Source organism: Phalacrocorax carbo, chromosome 7 (genome assembly GCF_963921805.1).
Source record: "Phalacrocorax carbo chromosome 7, bPhaCar2.1, whole genome shotgun sequence".
NCBI lineage: Eukaryota > Metazoa > Chordata > Aves > Suliformes > Phalacrocoracidae > Phalacrocorax > Phalacrocorax carbo.
In genome coordinates, this window is record NC_087519.1 from 22,472,856 (window position 1) to 22,492,669 (window position 19,814).

General features: G+C 53.8%; 1 protein-coding gene across 1 annotated transcript; it reads left to right on the forward strand.

The window, feature by feature from the left end:
- The first annotated feature begins 1,368 nt into the window (after positions 1–1,368).
- STRA6 (signaling receptor and transporter of retinol STRA6) lies at positions 1,369–18,648 on the forward strand. The gene is made up of 18 exons (XM_064456844.1): positions 1,369–1,679; positions 6,295–6,445; positions 8,926–9,004; positions 9,499–9,584; positions 9,740–9,879; positions 10,048–10,214; positions 10,376–10,501; positions 11,322–11,389; positions 11,533–11,609; positions 12,340–12,401; positions 12,676–12,856; positions 13,745–13,820; positions 13,891–14,024; positions 15,241–15,358; positions 15,538–15,639; positions 16,467–16,630; positions 17,168–17,305; positions 17,618–18,648. The coding sequence occupies exons 2-18, from the start codon at positions 6,321–6,323 to the stop codon at positions 17,794–17,796; spliced, it is 2,022 nt and encodes a 673-aa protein (XP_064312914.1). The 5' UTR covers positions 1,369–1,679; positions 6,295–6,320; the 3' UTR covers positions 17,797–18,648.
- Positions 18,649–19,814: the final 1,166 nt, after the last annotated feature.

The window sequence follows — 19,814 nt, forward strand, 5'->3', positions numbered from 1 at the left end:
GAGCTTATTAACTGGGGCAGAAGCCAAGAATGGATGTAGTGAGGGGCTTGTGGTGTCAGAGGGCAGCTGCTGCTCAGGACTAGGAGAGGTGTAAGGAGCAGGAAAACTATCCCATCTCCATGCTTATCCAGCACAAGCAGCAGCAGCTGGGGATGTCAGTGAGCTCCTGGTTCACCTGCACCTTGCAGGGCTCTTCCCAGCCTGGTCCCTGCTGCCTGCACTGCCGATGCCTGGGAAGAGGGCAGCAAACCTTGGCAAGGTGTGCCATCAGAGCCTGGGTGGGAACTGCTCATCCGAGGGTTGCAGCTGGTTTCCCAACAGCCATTTTTGAGTAGAAAATGCCAACCTGCTGAAACACCAACTTTTTACTTGACATTAGAGTGCCTTGAGATGCTTTTGATAGTAACAAAACACTCCAGGGCTGTTGTGCATCTATATAACCATCACTTTAAGATTAGGATGGATGCCACTGGAATATTTTAACCTCGGGGAGAAGGGAGGAAAAGCCCTGTGACTCTGAATTTCAGCCTTTTCCCAGTCCCTCGGCTCTGCCAGGAAGCACCTTCGGGAACTGACAGCAGCGTTTCTGATTTAAAAACAACCCCAGGGAGGGGAGAAGAAGCCTGCAGGTCATTTTGTTCTGCATTGCCACAAAGTTTTTGGCTAAAAATTAAGCTAAATCTTCAACTTTGACTAATTTTCCTTTGCTTCACTTGCTGTCACGTGTGCTGTCTCCTGGACTAAACATAGCTGGTAGGAAGGATGTGCTGGCCAAGGAGTGGATGGATAAGGGCAGTGTGGCAAAGCTGCCTGTTCCTCCTGGCTGCCTCCACCCACTGGGATAAAGCATCCCCCAGTTTGCACCCCAAGATGTTTTGCATCCCTTTCTCACCTCCTCTGGGCTGGTTCTCACTGCTGTGGGACTGTCACTCTGCACCCATGGCACTTGTTCTGTGAGCCCTGGGCAGGATCTCGCCATCTCTGAGGAGCTGTGGGGATGATGCCCAAACCAGGGACACTTGTCCCCAAGCTTGCACCAAACCAAAGCTTTCCTTCCCTTTTCCCACCCGTCCCAAGTCACATTGAGTGGGGGCAAAACTAAATAAATCTTCAATATTTGGGTAAAGGATTGGACTCAATTGATTTACATGAGTAAGGAGATGGCCCTTTGATTCACCCCAGGAGGAAGCAGAGGGGTTTGCATCCTGTGGGGGGACACACAGCAGCATCTTGGTCCCTGGGCTTTCACCTAAATTTTGGTGGGGGGTGGGGTTGGGGGGAAGCAGGGGGGCACAGAGGGAGCAGCTAAAACCCAGCTGAGCCGGCAGAAAGCTGGGGGAGAGGGGGGCTGGGTTGAGCTGCCTCCTCTCCCGAAAAGCTCTGCCTAATCAAAGGGAAAACGGAGCACGGGGTTGGTTGTTTTTAATTTTCTAAACCCCAGGGTGGCCCCCAGCCAAGGCCTCCTGGCGATGGAGGGGATAAAGTTCCCTGAGCCACCGCGAGCCTCCGCTTGCTTGCCGGTGCTCTGAACTTTGCCTTTAAGCTTTCATGGCTGCATCCGCACCGGGCTCCTGTGAGTGGATGCTTTAGACCCTGCTTAGCAAGGTCACACTTCTCCTGAGACCCCCATCAAGCCAAGCCTCCGGGTGCCTTGCAAGGAGGTCGCTGGTTGGAAGAAGGTAACTTTTTTTGGTTGTCTTTCCTATTTCGCGCCCCCTCCCCCTCCCCCCCCCCCCCCCCCCCCCCCCCGTTTTGTCTCACTTCTTGCAAACTTGGCATCGCAGGGGAAGCTGCGATGGGGAAGTTATTGAACCCGTGGAGTTGGTTGCTCCAGGTTGTAATAGCAAGCTTCAATCTGCAGCCTGTTTGCTTATGGTGGGGCAAATCCTGCTCTTAGGGTGCAGCAACCCCAAAAAATCCAAGCTCTGCCCTTAAGCAGGGATTTCACCTCCCTCTTGGGAAGCAATCCTGGGGAGGGCTTTTCCTGGGAGATGTTCACTCCTACCCATCATCAGAGGAGCTGAGATTATGGGGTGCTCTGCCCTGAACCCCCCCAGCAGCACTTTCCATGCTGGTGTATGACTTTGTCAGCAGGTTTCAGTGCAATCCTGTAAACTGACTTTTCCCCTTTGCTGGCTTGTGGAGGGGCTTTGTGTGCAGCAGGTGCTGCTGCCTTTGCTTTGAAATTAAGTCGGGGGGAGGTCAGGAGCCTAAAAATAACCTTAAACAGCCCCCTTGGCTTAAATATTTAAGCTGCCTTTCCTTTAAAATGCAAAAGGGGCTTCTCCTTTGGCTTTCTGATGTGTTTATGATCTCTCCAGTGGATTTATTATCTGCAGGCTCCAGCTTCGCAGAGGAAAAGATTTGTGAAGAGCTGGAAAGGCTCCTGGGCTCTCACCAGGGTGGTGGAGGTTGGGGTGCGGGAGCGACTTGGGGAAGAAGAGGGTTGAGTTGGATGAGAACTGGCCTCACCATGTCTGAGCTGGGAGGAAGATGGGAAGAAAAACTCCCTTTGGACCTTTTCCTGCCACAGGCAGGGGCTTTCCCAAGCAGATGGGGAGAGCTGTGGGCTGGAGTGCAGCAAGTTCACCAGCCACCAGGCTTCCCACATCAGCTCATCAGTGCAATGAGTTCGGTGTCTTCAGTCCCCTGGGGCTGAGCCTGTCCTGGGCAAAAAGTGGGCAGTGACTTCCCAGAGGTCCCAGCCTCTGGCTAGATGGTCTGGGGTGTGCATGGGATCTTTGGCACATATGTTTGAGGCACTTGGGAACAGCATGAGATCTTCACACTGGAAAGAGCTCTGCTTTTCCAGAAAGATGATCAAAGTCTTCAAAAAAAGCATTGGGCAAGGGCTGGCTGGGGTGTCTTTGGTGCTTGGAGGGCTCTGAAGTCAATGGTGGAGGGAAGGGCTGGGACCAATTATCCCCTTGCCCTTCTCAGCTGAGAACAAGTGGCTGCAAACCAACCTTTCTCATCTCCTTTTGGGGTTGGGACACTGAGTTTGGTGGACTTTGGGGGCTGAGGTCGGCTGTCTTGGCTTGTGCGGATGTGAGACCGGGCTTTGCCTCTCCGAGCATTGGCAGAAGCCACTAAATCCACTTTTGGGAATCAGCATCTCATGAGCTGGGTCACCAGCTCCTCTCTTTGCTGATATTCTCCAAAGCCACCCCTGTCTTACCTGGCTTGGCAGGGACCAGGCCAGCAAGCACCAGCATGGCTCCTGAATGGCAATTGAATTAGAGGAGATTTCACTTAAACAACTCTTCGCCCCCCCCTCCCCGGCCCAAGGGCTCCCTGAACAATTGTGAAATGAGATCTTTATCATTTTTATTAAAAGCTGTACACAAGGCATCACCATTAGGCTGGATGGGAGGAGGGAAGGGGGGGTAATTCCCTTACGGCTCCCCTCTTCTCCTCGCCCCCAGTTTAATTCATAGTGGTAGGATGCAAAAGCTCCCCAGAGAGTGATGGATAGTGGGAAATGAAGAATATGAAGGAGCTTTATTGAACCCATCAATCTCTGGCAAGGCTGCTGTGATCAAAGGCCCAGGCTGTTTCGGCAAAGGTTATGCAGAGGAGCAAAGAGATCAGGTTTCGGGGAAACACAGGGCATGGAGGGGCTGTGAAGCCGGTGAGCTCCTAGCTTGGCCCCAGCTAGAGGATCCAGCACCCACTGAGCAGAGAGGAGAGCAGTGGCCTTGCCCTGGCTGGGGATGCTGGTTCCATTGAGGTTTTGGCATACCTGCCTTTCTTTCTCCAGGACACCGAGATTTGCAGCCTGGGCAGGAATAGGGGGGTGGGGGTGGGGGTGTAACTCTTCCTTGTGCCACAGTGAGCCTGAAGAACCTCATCACATTCTTCTCCCCAGCTGAAATGTCCATCCCCAGTGAGGTCTCTCCTCCAGCACAGCACCAGCCCTGTTGGCTGGGGCAATAAGAGACCCATTGCAGTCCAGGCTTGGATGTCCCTGCGTCACACCATCACTCACCTGGCCTTGTGCTGCTCTGGCTTGACTGGTGGGGTCCAGCAGATGGGTTGGAGTCTCTGAAGCACCTCCTGATTTCTCCAGACCATTCATGGACAGTGACCAAGATGTTGCTTCTCTGCTTTGTGGACCACAACAGAGGTCCTTCCCCTGGAATGAGACAGCATCCATCTTATGAAGATGGGTGGGCTGGGCTGGAGGATTTGAAGATGACCTGCTGCTGAGGCAGTGTGGACCCATGTTGGTCCCATACCCAGCCAAGACAGGCAACAAACTCCATGGTCTTGGTGTGCATGATACGCTGAGCAAGCATGTGCTGGAAGGGGAGGTGACACACTACCTGGGGAGCTTGTCAGCTTGACCTTGTGATGTTGCTGCCTGGTATGGATTCAGGCTGTAGCTTGCCTGGCTGGGCTCCCTGAGGGCTGTACATGCCTCTCACTGAGCCTTTCTCTCCTTTCCTTCCTGTTTTTCTGTGGCTGCCGTGTTCCTGGGTAGCAGAAAATCAGGGCATTGGCAAGGTGGCATCTGCTGGCTCATTTGGAGGTGGGTCATATGGGGCAATGCTGCCTGGCTGGGCTGGTGGGCAGCTAGATCTTGATTTCTGCTGCTTGCCCTTCCTTCAAGTGACCCCACGGGGTGGTGAGAGGGGCATGTGACCTTTTAGAGATGGTCCTTCATCTGAACACTGCTTAATAGGGGAAACAGCATCCCAGGAGGGATGCTGCCCATGCCAGGTCTGGCATGGCTTCTTTTACTTGCCTAAACCCTGTTCCCAACTTTCAAAGGCAGATGCCACTGTCCTGCCACCCTTCAGTGATCCCACAGGAGTGGAAAGGGGCTTCCAGATGCGTGTGTGCACTGCCATGAACTTTACAGGCTCCTTCAACCTCTTTACAGAGTGCTACATTCCTGGGAGGTGAGGTCAGAGCCACTTCCCTGCACAGGCAAAACCAAGGGATGGCTGGAGAGTCGATGCCTTGAGGCAGGGACATGCGCTGGGTGGGTTGCGGATGGGGTCTGTGGTCTGACTGAGCTGGATGTTCGCCTGGGGCTGGCAGGGTCTGTCCTTCCTCTGCTGGAGGCGGCACTGGTGCACCCTGACATGGATTAAATGCCAGGGTGGGGGTGGACCTGCTTTCTAGCTGAGATTTGGCCCTCTGGGAAGGGAGGTGAAGGTCCCAGGTGTCATGTCCTGACCTAGAGGGAGTCCCTGGAGGGGACCCAAAACCTGGCTGGTGACATGATATCCAGTGGAGCATCAGGCTGTGGGACAACATGGCCATCATGGCGAGTGCCACTTTTCCGTCCAGAGACAGGGCTGCCTGGAGGGCCACAGCCTTGATTTGGGGAATCTCTTTGAAGCTGGCATGCTATATCCATCACAGTCCCTGCTGAATACCAGCTGTACAAACAGCTGCCTGGAGCAAAGCTGCTGGCTCAGTTGTCTGTCTCCTACACATCCCCTTGGAGCCACTGAGCAGCCTTGGGAGGTTTGGTAATGTCCCCAAACTGTGGGAAGAGGTGTCCCCAGGTTCTGGGCTTGTTTCTGGGGCTTGGAGGCTGCACTGATAATTTCTGCCTGGCATTTGGGGACATCTTTGGGTGCTGTCTTTCCAGTAGCAATGAGGCATGTTGCAGCTTGAGTGATGGAGCTGTGGGACAGCAGTGGAGGGTGTGGGGCTGTCTGTGCCAAAGACATCAAAAAATAAGGGGAAGAAGGAGAAATGAGAGCTTGTTGGGTCTGGCACTGTAACAAATGATTCTTTCTTTTTATTGCTACAGAGGGAGAGAGGCTGAGGTTTCCTCCCAGGGCTGGGGGAGGCTGGATGCTGTGTGGGGCATCTGGTGGCAAAGAGGGACTTTGAGGAGGGCTCCACAGCTGTGGTGAGATCTCCTCCCTGCATTGCCAGCCAGCCTGTGCCACCGAGCCCAAAATTTGACCCTTGCACTGGTTTTTGAGTCATGGGCATAAAAGCTGTTAAACAACCCAAACAAAGGCTCCAAGTCTATCAGCATCCTGTGGCCAGCCAGGAGTGGCTGGGCGATGATTAGGTGCTCCAGTGTTGCGGTGGGGGTGGTCATCCCGTCTCCCTCCCTCTGAGTCCAGATAAAAGCTGGATCCTTGGAGGAACAGCTGGATTTTGAAAGCTCATGGTTCCCTCACCCCAGCTGCAAAAGTGACCTGAGAAGATAAAGCCTTTTGGCTCAGCGCCTCCATCCCTACATTTCAAAGAGCCCAGGAGGACCCACCTTGGGAAAGCCTCGTTGCCTTCTGTCTTCAACTACCTCTCGTCATCTCTCTCCAGCCCACGGAGGGAGGAAGGAGACAGCCATGGCAGCCAATCGCTCTGGTGGGATGCCTGATGCTCTGCTGGACAACAGCTTTGCTGGCACTGATGACCTTGTTTCTGACTGGTACATCTATGAAACCATGGAGCCGGCCGTGCCACAGGATGAGTAAGTGTCCAGCCCTGCTGGCGGGTGCTACATGTCCCCCTGCCCCTGCTGGGGTCACCCTGGGCTGCTGCCAGCCTCCTGCCTGGCTGCTTTATTCCCTTTCTGTAGAGCAATTTCCCCTGAGCAGTAGAGCCAGGATTTATTCCCGGGTGAGTGGGAGGTGATTAAAAAGGCTTGTTTTGGCCCCCTAAAAATGCTTCATTTCTTTAGGGTGTTTCTGGCAAGAGCTGGGGTAAAACCTGCAGCAGGCATCTCTGCTAGTTATGATCCCTTTTGCTTAGCCTTTCCCAAAATGCAAAGTCAAGTGCATGGTGTTAACCTGCTGCCCTGACCCCTCTGAAGCCCCCAGAGCCTTTGCTGGCCTAGAGAGGGCTGCTCTGGATCCATGTTTCTGGGTTTGAAGACATCCTCACAATGCAGCCTTGCAAGTCTGTCTCCTACCTTCATCCCACCCCGGCTCTCTGCAAGCAGCTGTGCAGGTTTTTTCTAGGGGTGAAGAGTCTTGGCAGCACACCCTGATCTACTGGCAGGGAGGCAGGGTTGGGATCCTCGGCTGGGTCCCTGCATGGCACAGCAACCCTGAACAGGTTTTTTACCTACAAAATAGGGCTGAATATCCCTGAATTTGTGTAGATATCTTCCTTTCCCCCCCAAAACTAGTGTACCAGTGGGTCTTGTAAAGCTTATTCCCTCTCCATCCATGATGATCTGCTCTTTAACTAAGTGTAGTCCCAAAAGCAGCACTGTGCTGTGTGAGAACAGGACCCCAGGGCCCACCCTTGCAGCAAGGACCCAGCACTTCATGTCTCCCTAGCTGAGTGCCCTTCCCAAGGACAAGAGAAGTGCTATAGGGAGGGGAAACTGAGGCATGGAGCATCAGGGAAATTTATCCAAGGTGTCCCACAAGGCTCAAAGCTGGACATTCCAAGGCTAATCTGTCAGCATCTATTGTCCCTCTGTTGACTTAGCCCTCTGTGGGTGGGTTTTACATCACTGGGTTGACTGATGCGTAATCCTGAGGGCAAGCAGGAGGAGACCCCAGCAGTGACCAGCCCAAAGGGTTCCTCCTCATTCTTAATCTTTGCATTGTGAAATTACCTTTGAAATCTCCTTACTCAGCTCCGGTTTCCCCAGGCAAAACCCTACCTGCATGACCCACACCTCTGCTAGACATTTTTGGGATATTTTCTGGGTGTCCTCCTTTGCAGCAAGCCATGGTCAGTGAAGGGATGGAGGCAGCACTGGGGGGTTTGCCGATCTGATGGCCCCTGGATGCACTGGATTTAGATGCTTGAAGCCCTGCTGATACCAAAAGAGTTTTGGTATCCCTGTGCTCTCAATCTTCCAGGCAGGTTCCCTGGATTTCCAGACCCTTGATATTTTTGGACAGCAGGAATTTTCTGGTCGATCCAAGGCCAGGTTGGCAGAGAAAAAAAGGCAGAAGTCAGAGCTTTGTTAATGGCAGCTGGTCCTACAAAGCTTTTTCTGGCAGGTTGGTAACAGCCTTGGGCCTATGAGGCCCGAGAAATCCTAATTTCACTGTTAGACCCTTCCCTGCAGATTTGCTCATGGGAGCTCTGCAGCTGGTCTCCTGTCTCTGCCCACCCCACCAGCGCTGTGGGGTTTGGGAGGGCATGAGGGCTTGTGTGGGGTTCCCCCCTGTGAGTTATGGGGCTCAGGAAGTTCCCCCCGTTGCAACTTACAGAGCTCAGGGTGTTCAGCTCCCTGGCACAGGGATTTGCTGCCCCGTATTGGGTGAAGGTGGCTGGGCATGATCACGCCTGGCCTTGGAGAGAGGAGGAGGGCTGCGGCAAAGCAGAGATTAAAGGATGTAATGGACGCCAGAGAATGAATAAATAAAGAAAATCCTGGCACGCCTGCTCGGCTGGCCTTGGCTGCCTGGGGAATGTGGCTCTGGGACACCATCCTGCGCTCACCTACCCCGGACAGCCATCGTCTCAGCTGTCCTCTCAGCTCTGGGGCTGGTCCCTCTCCCATGGAAAAGGTGTCAAAACACCCTACAAGGGGTCTTCAGCCTCCCAGCTGGCATTTAATAAGTGCAATGCCTTAGGCAGCAAGGAGAACTGCTACTTTGCAGGATGCATCTCTTAAAAAGACAAAGCCAGAACAGATACAGGTGTAAAAGAGGTAAAGGGGGGGCTTCATCCTTCTTTTCTGATCTCATGTTCAGCCTTGGCATCCCTGTCCATGCAAGGAGGTCGCCCAGCCCCTGTGACAATCAGCTCAGGGCCATTCCTGGGTGTTATCTCTCTCACTTGATCATAAAATCATCTCATGAGGGTGACTTCATCCCTGATTATTGATGGTTGTGTAACCCAGCTCTTCAGAGGTTTGCCCCTTTCCAGCATCAGACCAAAATCTCTGCTGCCACCGTGTACATGGACATTACCCCAGCATCTTTGCTTTGCCCTTTTAGGACTAAATATAACCACACACAAATTTTTTCCCCCTCTTTCTAGTGGGTTTCTCAGCATGATCCCAGACTGCATCCCCACCATTTCTCCCAGACTGTATCACATCTGCATGGCACCTGTCTCCGTAAGTACCTGCCAAGTCCTGCAGGGTGGGTTATCTGCCCAGACATCGTATTTGCTGTACCCAGCTCAGGTCATGCCCCTCTACTCCCAAATAGCAGGTCTGGGCTCTTCAGCTTGAGTTGGAGCGAGGTTTGAGCTGGAGTGAAGTTTGAGCTGGAGAGAGGTTTGAGCTGGAATGCTCTTACAAGGAAGCGACACATCTCCAGACTTTGTTTCATGCCTATAGTCAATGGAAGGTTTTGATTTATTTTTCATTTTTCCCAGCATGGTCCCTCTGAGGCATTTAGAGCCTGTAACTCATCAGAGCAGGTTGAGAAGTACCTGTCCCTGCTTCAGCCATGGCTGGATTTAGGGTGTTGGATGGAGGCAGTATCTCTGTGGAGGCCTCATCACATAGCAGCATGTCCAAGCCCCCCACCAAGACTTCTCCCACCTCCACACCTCCCCACACTCCTCCCTGTGTATTTATTGCTCCTTTGATTGGGTTTCTGGCAGCTGACTGTGCTCGTGGGCTTGTCCTTGCTGGTGAAACGCAGGCACCTCCACCGGAGCTGCTGGAACAGCGTGCCAGGACTGCTCAGGTACCCTGTCCCTGCACCCCAGCCCCCACGGTTCCTGTCACCCTGCATCCAAGCAGGTGGAGGGATGCTGAGGCACAGCATGGGATAAACCAACTCTGGGGCAGATGATGGTGCCCACGATCTGGTGTCAGGCTCATCCCTTCCTTGGCTTGCAGCCCAGCCAACTTTCTGGAGGAGGAAGGCAACCAAGGGCTGGTGGCTGCGGTGTTTGGCATCCTGTTCTCCTCCCTGTGCGTGCTGGTCTTGGACAGGGACCCTCTGCCACTCATCACCCACCCCTCCCAGGGCACCCGGGGTAAGGCAAGCACCCTCCTGGCCTGTGGGCACCACACCCCTCCCCACCCAGGAGGTGTGCAGCTTTGGGTAGCACCCTGAGCAGCCTGTTCACCCTGGTCCATACTGAGAGCATTGCCTTCTCTTGCCTGTTTTGCTCTCCTTCCTCTCTTCCCACCATCCCATCTAGAGTACTGGAAGATCCTGGCTTTGCTCTACTACCCTGCCTTCTACTACCCCCTAATAGCCTGTGCCACTGTCCGGCACAGGGTCAGCTACCTTGTAGGCTGCCTGCTCTCCTGGTGCCACTGTGTGGTCCACATCTGGCAGAAGGTGGATTGTCCCCAGTCACCAAAGGTATGTGTCGCACTGCCTGGGGTAGGAGTGAGGAGGCTGGTGTGGCCCCGGGTTGGAGGTGGCTTTCTCACCACCTCCTCGACGTGCCACTGCGTCACCTGCCCAGGACCAGAGGCCCAGGCTGGGGTGATCTCCTGTGTGACAGCTCTGCTTCTCCCCAGATATACAGATACTACTCCATGCTCTCTTACATCCCCATCATCCTCTGCCTTGTGCTCTTAAGCCTTTGGTATCCAGCCCTGCTCATCAGGAGCTTCACTGGGCAGGAGGAGACCTTGGATAAGGAGGTAATGAAGATCCGTGGGGTAACTCAGGGGGTGGTAGCATAGGACAACCCCTTGACGGTTTCAGATATTCTCCTCCCCTGCAGCCTATCTGTCTGTCTGGGGGACCAGGATAACTGGGGTGTTCCCAGGGCATGTGTTCCCCACGTCGCTCTGGCACTGGGAGCTGCCTCCCTTCTATCCCTCTGATGGCACAGGTCGTGGCTCTGTTTATCTCACTGGATTTGAAGAGGGAGTGAAAAATCCATCTTTGGAGTAAACTCCTTAGTACAAGAGGCTTAAGGCATCAATGCATCCCATTCAGGCTGGGACTGGGGTCGCCTTGTTTTCCTGGCAGGCTGGATAATCCCCAGTCTTTTGGGAAATATCAGGCTTTGTTGGGAAGAGAGGAGTTAAAACCTACTTCAAAAAAAAAAGCCATCAGTCCAAGTGTGGACTGAAGTGACCCCAGGAGCTGGCTGATGGGGTAAGGGTTTTCAGCTGCCCTACAAGTGTGCCTGGTTTTGGGCTGTGTTGTTGATGGGAACAAGGTAGATTCATTTCTACCTTTTTAGTGCTGGAAGATTTGCTGTCAGCATCGCTCCAACATGTTTGTTATCCAAACAAGGGCTGGGAGCCCATCACCCACATCCCATACAGAGGGTGCTGTGGGGCATCATGCTAGCGATGGGTGGGTGGATGGGGGTAACAGAGCAAGGAGATGGCTGCTGAGTGGCATCCAGATGCTCTGGCCCCTCAAAAGGCAAAGTCACCTCTCCCTGCCCTGAGTGCCCAAGCATGACCCTGTGCTCAAATCAGGCAGCTTATTGCTGCTTTCCTTAAGGTTACAGGGAGAGGTTATTACAAGAAGTACCTAAAGGCTGTCCTGTCCAAACGCCCTCGGAAGGGGAGGTAAGGAATGCACCTTCCCATAGCTCTGCCTGATCAGTGAGCACCTGTGCCAGCCCTGCCTGGCTGCCCACTGCCTGCAACGGAGGCAGAGAGGGTCACTGCTCCCAGGGGATGTGCTTTTTACCCTTTCCTTCCCCTTCCAGCTCCACAAAGACAGACGACAACCTCCTATCAAGGGTCCAGACATTTTTATGCTCCTACATCTATGCTCCTGAAGAAGGTAGGCTGTGGGCAGGCACAGGCTGTGCTCTTGGCTGCAGTAGCAGCTCGGCAAACACACTGCCTCCCCCTCCCCACGGAGAGCAAATGCCTTTCTTGGCTCCTTCCCCAAAGCATCTGTGCCACGGCAGCTGCTGCCCGCCGCACGTGCGACACCTCGGCTTTGCACAAACTGTTGCGGTTTGGGATGGGGAGGTGGACCCCCCCACCACAGGGGCATGGGTGGGCTGAGGCAGTGAGGTTCAGGCATGAATTGTGCTAATATTGCAGCCTGATGCTTGATAAGGCTACGATAAGGGAATAGAACCTACGATAAGTGGATAAAAACCCTAACAGCCCCAGAACTACTCCTCACCTTTTCTGCCCGTGCAAGAAGGGGGGCTGTCCTGGGAGGTAGCACCCCAAGGGACACAGCTCCCCAAGCAGCAGGCACCCAGCTGCTGGGACTCGGTGTTGTGGGTGCATGAGGTTTTGTGGGCTTGTGGTAAAGGAGGATCAGCAGGAAGGAAATCCATCTAGCCAAAGTACAGAGAAACAGCTCCCACCTATACATCGTCACAGGATTTCCCTGGGGAAATCCCAATTAATATTTGACCACCCTGTTCCAGTGCTCTACCCTGGGTGTTTGCTTTGACTGCTGGGTTGGGTGGACCTGCAGCCTGCTCCACTCTTCCCCCATGATCCCATGTCCCAGTTCTTCTCCAATATACCCCTCTGATTCTGCCTTACAGGTTTCCGGATCCCATTGAAGCTCGTCCTGTCCATAACCATGGCCATGATCGCTGTCTACCAGGTGATGCTGATGGTTAAATGCCAAGCACAGCCCCCTCTCTGCCTTCTTGGCTGTGTCCTCCTGAGGCAGAGGTGCCCAGAGGTCATTGCTGTGCCACAATCTTGGCTCCAGGGATGGTATTAGCATGCCTCAAGGTATTACTATCCCTTGGCTCAGCCACAGCAACCGGCCATGTGCTTCCAGAGTTCAGCCAGCCTTAAATCTTTAAGCTAAGGCAATGGCTCAACAGTGGGATGCCATGACCCAGGGCTCACATGACTCTGCTCCCTTGCAGGTTGCCCTGCTGCTTCTGGTAGCCGTTGTTCCTACCATCCAGATTGTGCGAGCGGGGATGACGAAGGACATTGTGGTGTTGTTGGTCCAGTTTGGCTTGGTGCCCTCAGAGAGCCCAGCCGTCCCAGGTGACATGGAGAAGGAGCTCAACACTGTCAAGTACTACCTATGGTCACTAGAAGGTGGGTTCCCAGCCAGCTCTTGCATCCATAGGTGATTTTGGAGGATTTCATAACTTATCAGAGAGATTTCTAACCCAGAGGATGGTCCAGGAAACCAGCTGGTGATGGGGCAGCTTCCAGGGGGACTTAAAACCAGCTGTCACAGCCATGCAGACATGAAAGGCGACTGTGTGATCGTGGTGCTGTGCCAGGCATCTCCAAGCGGCTGCCACGTGCCAAGACGGCAAGGCAGGGAGAGCCGGCAACACCTCGCTGCAGATGCTGCCCTTCGGCTGTGGGCTTTGATATGTGCTGGAATCGAGCAGATGGCCCCCAGCCCCCAGATAATTGAAAGCTCTGGATGGGGTGGTGCACGGAAGGCTGGGGTGCCCCCCTCCCTCCACAGCACTACCTTGGGGTACCACCAGCCAAGAGGAGCCCATTTTATGGCTTTTCCAGAGTCACTAAGCTCCTCTCATCCTCTTTGTTTTCCTGACATCTCTATCCCTCCTTCCCTCCTCTTGCTCTTCCCCCACAACATCCCCTTTTCTGAGACATTCTTCCTAGGCTGTCTCCATCTCACTGCCTGCTCATCATGGCTTGCTCGCTCAATGATTTTTCCAGTGCTGAACTAGCCTAACTGCTTATATTTCCCCTGACTGCTTGGCTTTCCCCTTCCCTTTCAGTGGCTCACCAGCTCATGCCTGCCTGGGAAATGGAGGTGGGTTTCCCTGTATCACAAAGTGGGTAGGGGGGGAAACTGAGGCACAGTGCCCTGCTGGGGGGTACATCCATGCAGGCCCATAACTCAGCCCCTCACAATGTTCCTGAGATACATTTTACAATGAAATCCTGTTGCTGGGGCTGGCTGCAGCCCTGACCCAGCTGCCTCTCCCTGCTCCTCTGCAGTCTGCTACATCTGCTCGCTGGTGCTGTGCTGCCTGCTGACCTGCGCCATGCTCCTGAGGACGCTGGTGATGCACAGGTATGGTGTCCTTACTCCTCTGGCCTTCGCCTTGTTGCCAAGCTGGGATGCAGCTGGTCTCTCTCCCTAGGAACAACCTGAAGGCGCTGTACCAAGGAGCCATGCTGGATGTTTTCTACAAAGCTCATATCCTCCGCCCATCTCGACAAGCCATTGTCTGCTGGATGAGCTTTGCCAGCTTCCAGACTGCTTTTGCCTGCCTGGGTAAAGGGGGTTGTGGGGCAGAAGAGGGCAGATGGGTGATGGACCCCCATTTTTCACAGCCTACCCCCTGGTTTAAGCATCTCTTCCCCCTTTCTTGTCCCACTTTGCAAAGGGATGGCTGTGAGGCTTTTGTTCCTCTTTCCCCAAACACAATCTGTCCTTCTGCAGGGAGAACCATGCTGAACACCAAATGGTAGGGAAGAAAATCAGGGGTGGGGGTGCGATGACTCGTTTTGGCTCAAACCCAAATATTTTGATTTGAAAAGCTGTCACAGCATCTCATGCAAAGGACTGTCTGTCTCCTCTGGTCCTGGTCTTCACATCCCAGGTGCCGCTTGCTGCACATCTTTCCTGGCACGGCCGGATCTCCCTGGCTGGGACAACAGGCCACCCCATAGATGGGTGGAAGACATAAAAGTGGGTAGAAATCCTCAACCCAACATGGTTTGGAGACATTTTAAGGCCTCTTTCTCCCATGGGAGGTGACTCTGGGCAGTGTGTGCGGTGACACGTGCAACACCCAACCATATTGGCACCCTGAGGCTGCACAACAGAGTCAAGCTGAGGGTCCAGGGGAGTGATGGAAAGCCAGGGGGGTACCACCAGGTCTGTTGGTGACCAACCCTCGGGAAAGGGGACCTATTTTGCAAGTAGATTGCAATAGATCAGTGTGGAGGTAGGAGCTGGGGACCACCAGTCCTTGCACCCCTTTTCTAGAAAGGATCAGCTTTCCTTTGGCCACCCAGTGCTTAGTGCATCCCCCAGCAGAGTGGGCTGCATCTCGTCATGCTGCTGTGAATCTACCTCCTCCTTAAAAATCTTGGGTTTCAAGTCATTAAAGCAAAACAACAGAGGAGAAGCACAAGCTCAAGCACAAGGAACCACGGCCGCTGCTGATCTCAGTGTGATTTATGATTAGAAATCAGAGTCGGGTTGATTTTTATGATGAGGCATCATAGTTGCAGCCCTGAGTGATGGCTCTTCTCAGCGGGGATAATGTGGGGAGAGACAAGAAAGGCTGAACTTGTAATTAAATCCTGCGCAGAGCATTGTGTTCAGAGTGGGGGAGTCAGGTAAGGATCTTGCAGGCTTTTTATGGGATTAGAATGAAAGACATACTCAGCAACGAGCATGGGTTTGGGGGATAAGAGCAAGAACAAGAACTGCTTCTCCATCCTCCCCTGCCATGGCTTCTTGTCCCATGTCTTCCTTCCAGGTCTCCTTATCCAGCAAGTGATTTTCTTCATCTGTTCAGTGGGGTTTACCTTCCTTTTTGTTATCCCACTCCAGTCCGGCACAAACACGCCCCTCTTCAAAATCATTCAGAACATGTGGTGAGTGCTCACAGCCCTTGGGGAGGCATACCATGGTCGTGGTGTGTTTTGGGGTACTTTCTCAAGGGGAAGCTCTATCTTCGGCTCTTCCAACTTTCATGGAGGTTTCTGCTACCTGGGATAGCATCTCATGCTTGGGACCCTCCTGGTGTCCAACCTGCCTCTTCCATCCCACCTAGGCCCTTCTGGCTGACCCTGGTTATTGCTGTCATTGTGCAAAATTTGGCAGCTCAATACCAATTCCTGGAGCACCATCCCCTCCAGAAGGAGCTCACCAACAGGTATGGGGATGTGGGGGGGCCTTTGGGGCAGAGGTGTCCCTCCTGTGGTCCAGGACCCTGGGACTGTGTTGGGTTTACATGTGCCCCTGATGTTGTGACATCCTTTGTCCTATGAGCTCAAGGTGGAAAGCCTGTGAGTTTGGGGTGTTTAAGTGGCTCTATGCTCCCAGACAGGTTTCTTTAGATGTTTTAGAGGGCTATGGCCCATTTACAGCCTTGATTTCAGTGTGGTGGAGCTGGTGAGGTCTGTGCCTTGCTCCACCACCCCCATTTGCAAGCCTCAGAGGAAGCCCAGATCCCTCAGGATCAGCTGGTTCAGATGCTGCCAGCAGATGTGGTCCCTCACTCACACATGGTGTCACTGCCTAAGCTGTCTCCTTATGCTGAAGACCAGGGTGACAGATGGATCTAGGTGTCCTGCTCTGTCCATCCAAGGCACTTCCATCACCTCCATCACTTGCCCAGCATTGCAGGGAGGCTGCTGTATGGTCTTCTGGCCACCATGGGAGACGGTGTCCTCCCTCCCAAACTACCATACTTGTGATTTGTCTGGATTCTAAGTCTTCAAGGAGAAATGGAGAGCCAATGCATGCTGGATGCCAAGTTTTGGAGTCCTGATAGTGCACCAGACTGTTTCTTCTCCAAGAGCCCCAAAGGGTGTTTGCTTCTCTCCATGGGATGGAGACACCTCAAACAGGGATCGCGTCTGCTGGGGAGGGAGAGAAGGGTGGGAGCCTTATTTTGGCAGGAGGTTTCTCTGGAAGGGAAGGGGTGTGCTTCCCATCCTGTGGTGTTTGTGTTCCTTACTCCTCCTTATCCACACACAGGCGAGCTCTTTACATAGTCACCTACCTGCTCTTTCCCATCAATGTCCTGGTGGGTGTCCTGGCCGGGGTGTGGAGGATGGTCATTTCTGGCCTTTATAACGCTGTACATTTCTGCCAGCTGGACATCAGCCTACTGAACCGTGGCGTGGAGACCTTTGACCCTGGTAGGACACTGGAGGGTCCCTCTGCAGCACCTCTGTGAGCATGGGGGCCCTTCTCCCACCATCAGGCTCCTGGGGGACATGGCCAGGGGCTCCTGCATCACCTGGAGCTGCTGGGACCAAGCATGGCTTCAGGTCCTCATGCCTTGTGTTCAGAAACAGGCAGGTGGGACAAAAGGAGCAAGTGGCTCCTCCTGATGCCCACTTAGTCCTGCTTTTCCATCCATCCCCAAGGGCAGGTGATGCCCTGCTGGGGACCCCTGGGCTTCACCAGTGGCCAGACCCTGTTCCCATGGGCAGCAGACCCTCATGGCTCCTGCACTAAAGGCAGCGGGGAGGTGATCTCAGCCCTTCCTCTGCTTGTCCTGCTGGGATTCTGGGGGAAGAGTTCATCTCCAGCACTGAAAGCAGAGCAGCTCTGGCAGGGCAGAGACGGACTCTGGCAAACAACCCCCCTTTTTTGCTCCAGGGCAGGAGGGAGGGGGGAACTGTGAAGTTCAGCTCCACCAGAGGTGTTTACTATGGGCTGTGTTCCCCCAGGCTACCACACTTACTGCCACTATCTGAAAATCGAGGTCAGCCAGTCCCACCCAGTGATGAAAGCCTTTTGCTTGCTGCTTCTCCAGCTAGCCAGGCCGGAGGGGTCACCAGGGCTCTGGGCCAGCAACGTGGAAGAAGGTGAGACCTTCCCACCACCAACCAGGTGGATGCAGGGCCATAGCCATGCAAGTTTGCTGCTCCTCTAGAGATGCTGTTGGTGCCCTGGGGTAAAGGGACCTTTGAGGGTTGTGGTTCTGCTGCTCCCTCTACTTTTACACCACCTCCTTTCTTTGGTGTGAGACCATCCCTGTACCAGGTGCTGCCCCCGTTCCTCTGCTGTGCAAGGGCAGGATGGGTCTCGTCTGCTTTCACCTCAGGGTGCAGATGGCATCTGGGCAGCCCCAGCAAGGGGGAGCTGGCGCTGAAATTGTTCTTCCCATCTCCTTTCAGGCATCCAGCTGATGCAGCCCAAGAATGCACTGCCAAGCAGAGCCAGGTTCAAGCAGAGCCGAGCCCGGTGGTGGCTGGCCTACACGCTCCTCAACAATCCCTCACTGACAGCTTGCCGGAAAACAGCCCTCTCTGACCCCACAGCAAATGGCACCCAGCTCATCTCCCCCAAGCCCTGACCTCCACAGAAGCCCTCCACCTCTCTCTGCCTCCAACCTACACTCCCATCCTGTCCCAGTTTCCCGTTGACTCTCCTCCTGTGCTGGCAGGAGTTTTGGGCACCTCTTGCCCCTCTTCAGCCTTCTGTCCCTCTCCAGTGGTGATGTGGGCTGATTTTTAGCTCTAGGTCCATGCTGAGCCACTACCAAGGTCCAGAGGTAAAGACACAGCCAAGGCAAATGGGTCATCTCCAAGCCTGACCTAGATGGAGAGGGGTTGATGAGCCAAGCTAAACCCTTCAGACATCTCAGAAACATATTCGTATGAGTCACTGCTGCAATGAGCCCACCAGTTCTCAACGGTGGCCTTTCTAACACTTAGCAAGGCAGGAACAAGTCTCCAGCACCAGGGCAGTAAGGAAAGAGGGAGAAGGTGTGTGTTTGTGTGTGCAGAGGGATCCTCAGCCAGGCTGAGCACGAGGAGCTACCTGCAGCTCAGCGTGGTCTACCTGCAGAGAAGGTCCTCATTGCTAACCCCATCCGCAGCTTCTCCCTTTCAGGTCTGATCCTGTCTCTTTTCAGGTGCTGTACCTAGTCCCAGGATTCTTCCCCCTGCCCCCAATACTGTGAAGGCTGAAATCCCTGTCTGCTCTCCTCTGGGTCGTGAGTTTGCAGAGCCATCTGTTTTCCGTTCCCCTTAACTCTTGCCCCATTGATGCCTCTTGCTGCCACCCTGTTTTGTTTAAAGCCAGTGGTTCCCCAGGGCCAGTGACTCTCTAAGCAAGCTGAGCTTGAATCCATAGAAAGCAGTTTTACACCTTGCTTGGACGTGCCTTGTTGGAGAAGGTTAATAAATCACATACCTTATTCCTATACTCAGGGTGTGCTTGGTCTCTTAGCCATTCCCAAATAAGCCCGACCTGGCAGGAGGGACATAAAGACTGTCATAGCCATGTCTCAGGGTGATGGCTGGGACTGACCTTGGTCTGCAGAAGTTTTGTGGTAGATCTGCTTGACGTGGGGGTGATGGGACCAGATCTGCGACTCCCTCTCCCCACCTTAGGGAAACTTTAATGGTTTTGCAAGTTGAAAGCAGCCTGCTTTCCCATCAAAAGATTTGGCCCCTAAACCACAGCTCCCAGGGAAGATGGGAACGGAAATAGGATATTTTGTGGCTAAAGCATCAAAGGTAGGTGTCCAAGGTGTCGCTGGATCACCTCTTCCCATGATGTGTCCCTTGAAAATTCTGCTTTCTGTGGCTAGAAGGATGCCTGGTGTCAGCCCGCTATTGCAGGCAGCAAACAGGGTCCTCGGTAAGTTGTATTGGTGGCTTCTTGCTCTTCCATCTCAACACCATCTCAAGCACCTCAGCCTTGCTAAAGCAGGTGCCTTTGAGACTTTGCAGCCCACTCTGCATGGAACAGGGCAGCTGTGCCATCCCCTCTGCTCAATGGGGTTAATGCGGTTTGGGCTCCTCGCCTCAGCAATTTCCTTGGAGGTGAGCAGGCCTGCTCTTTGCAGGCTTTCAAGGACCCCATGCCCTCTTTCTGGGGTGCTTGAAGCACCATCAGTGTGGTTTGGGGGTGAGCAAGGCTGAGCCCTGTGCTTTGGGGTTTACCTGAAGTCTCCTGGCATCTCCCACAACATTGAAGCTCCTTGGGTGGGAGCTAGCCCTCTCTCTAGCAGCCTGACCAGCTCCTTTTCCATCCCAGTGAAGAGAAGGAGGTCCCTGCCTTCATCTGCTGCCTGCAAGCACTGCCCAAACAGCCACCTGGTGCGCCTGGATGCTCAAAGCCCTGTCGCATCTGCTGCCCTGACTAACACTGTTTTAATCGTATTTGATTACTGTCTGGCACATAGTACAATGTCACCAAAGTGGGTTACAGCAGTGGCACCGGAGGCAGAGCTGGGTAATTTTCTTAAGACAGCAGGAGTCCAAGGTGCAATTCCTTCTGTTTTCCCAGGTATGGGCTCTGTGTGCTTGTGTTTCTGTGTCTCAGCACAAGAGAGATGCGGTGCTGGTGGGTTCTGGGTGTCCT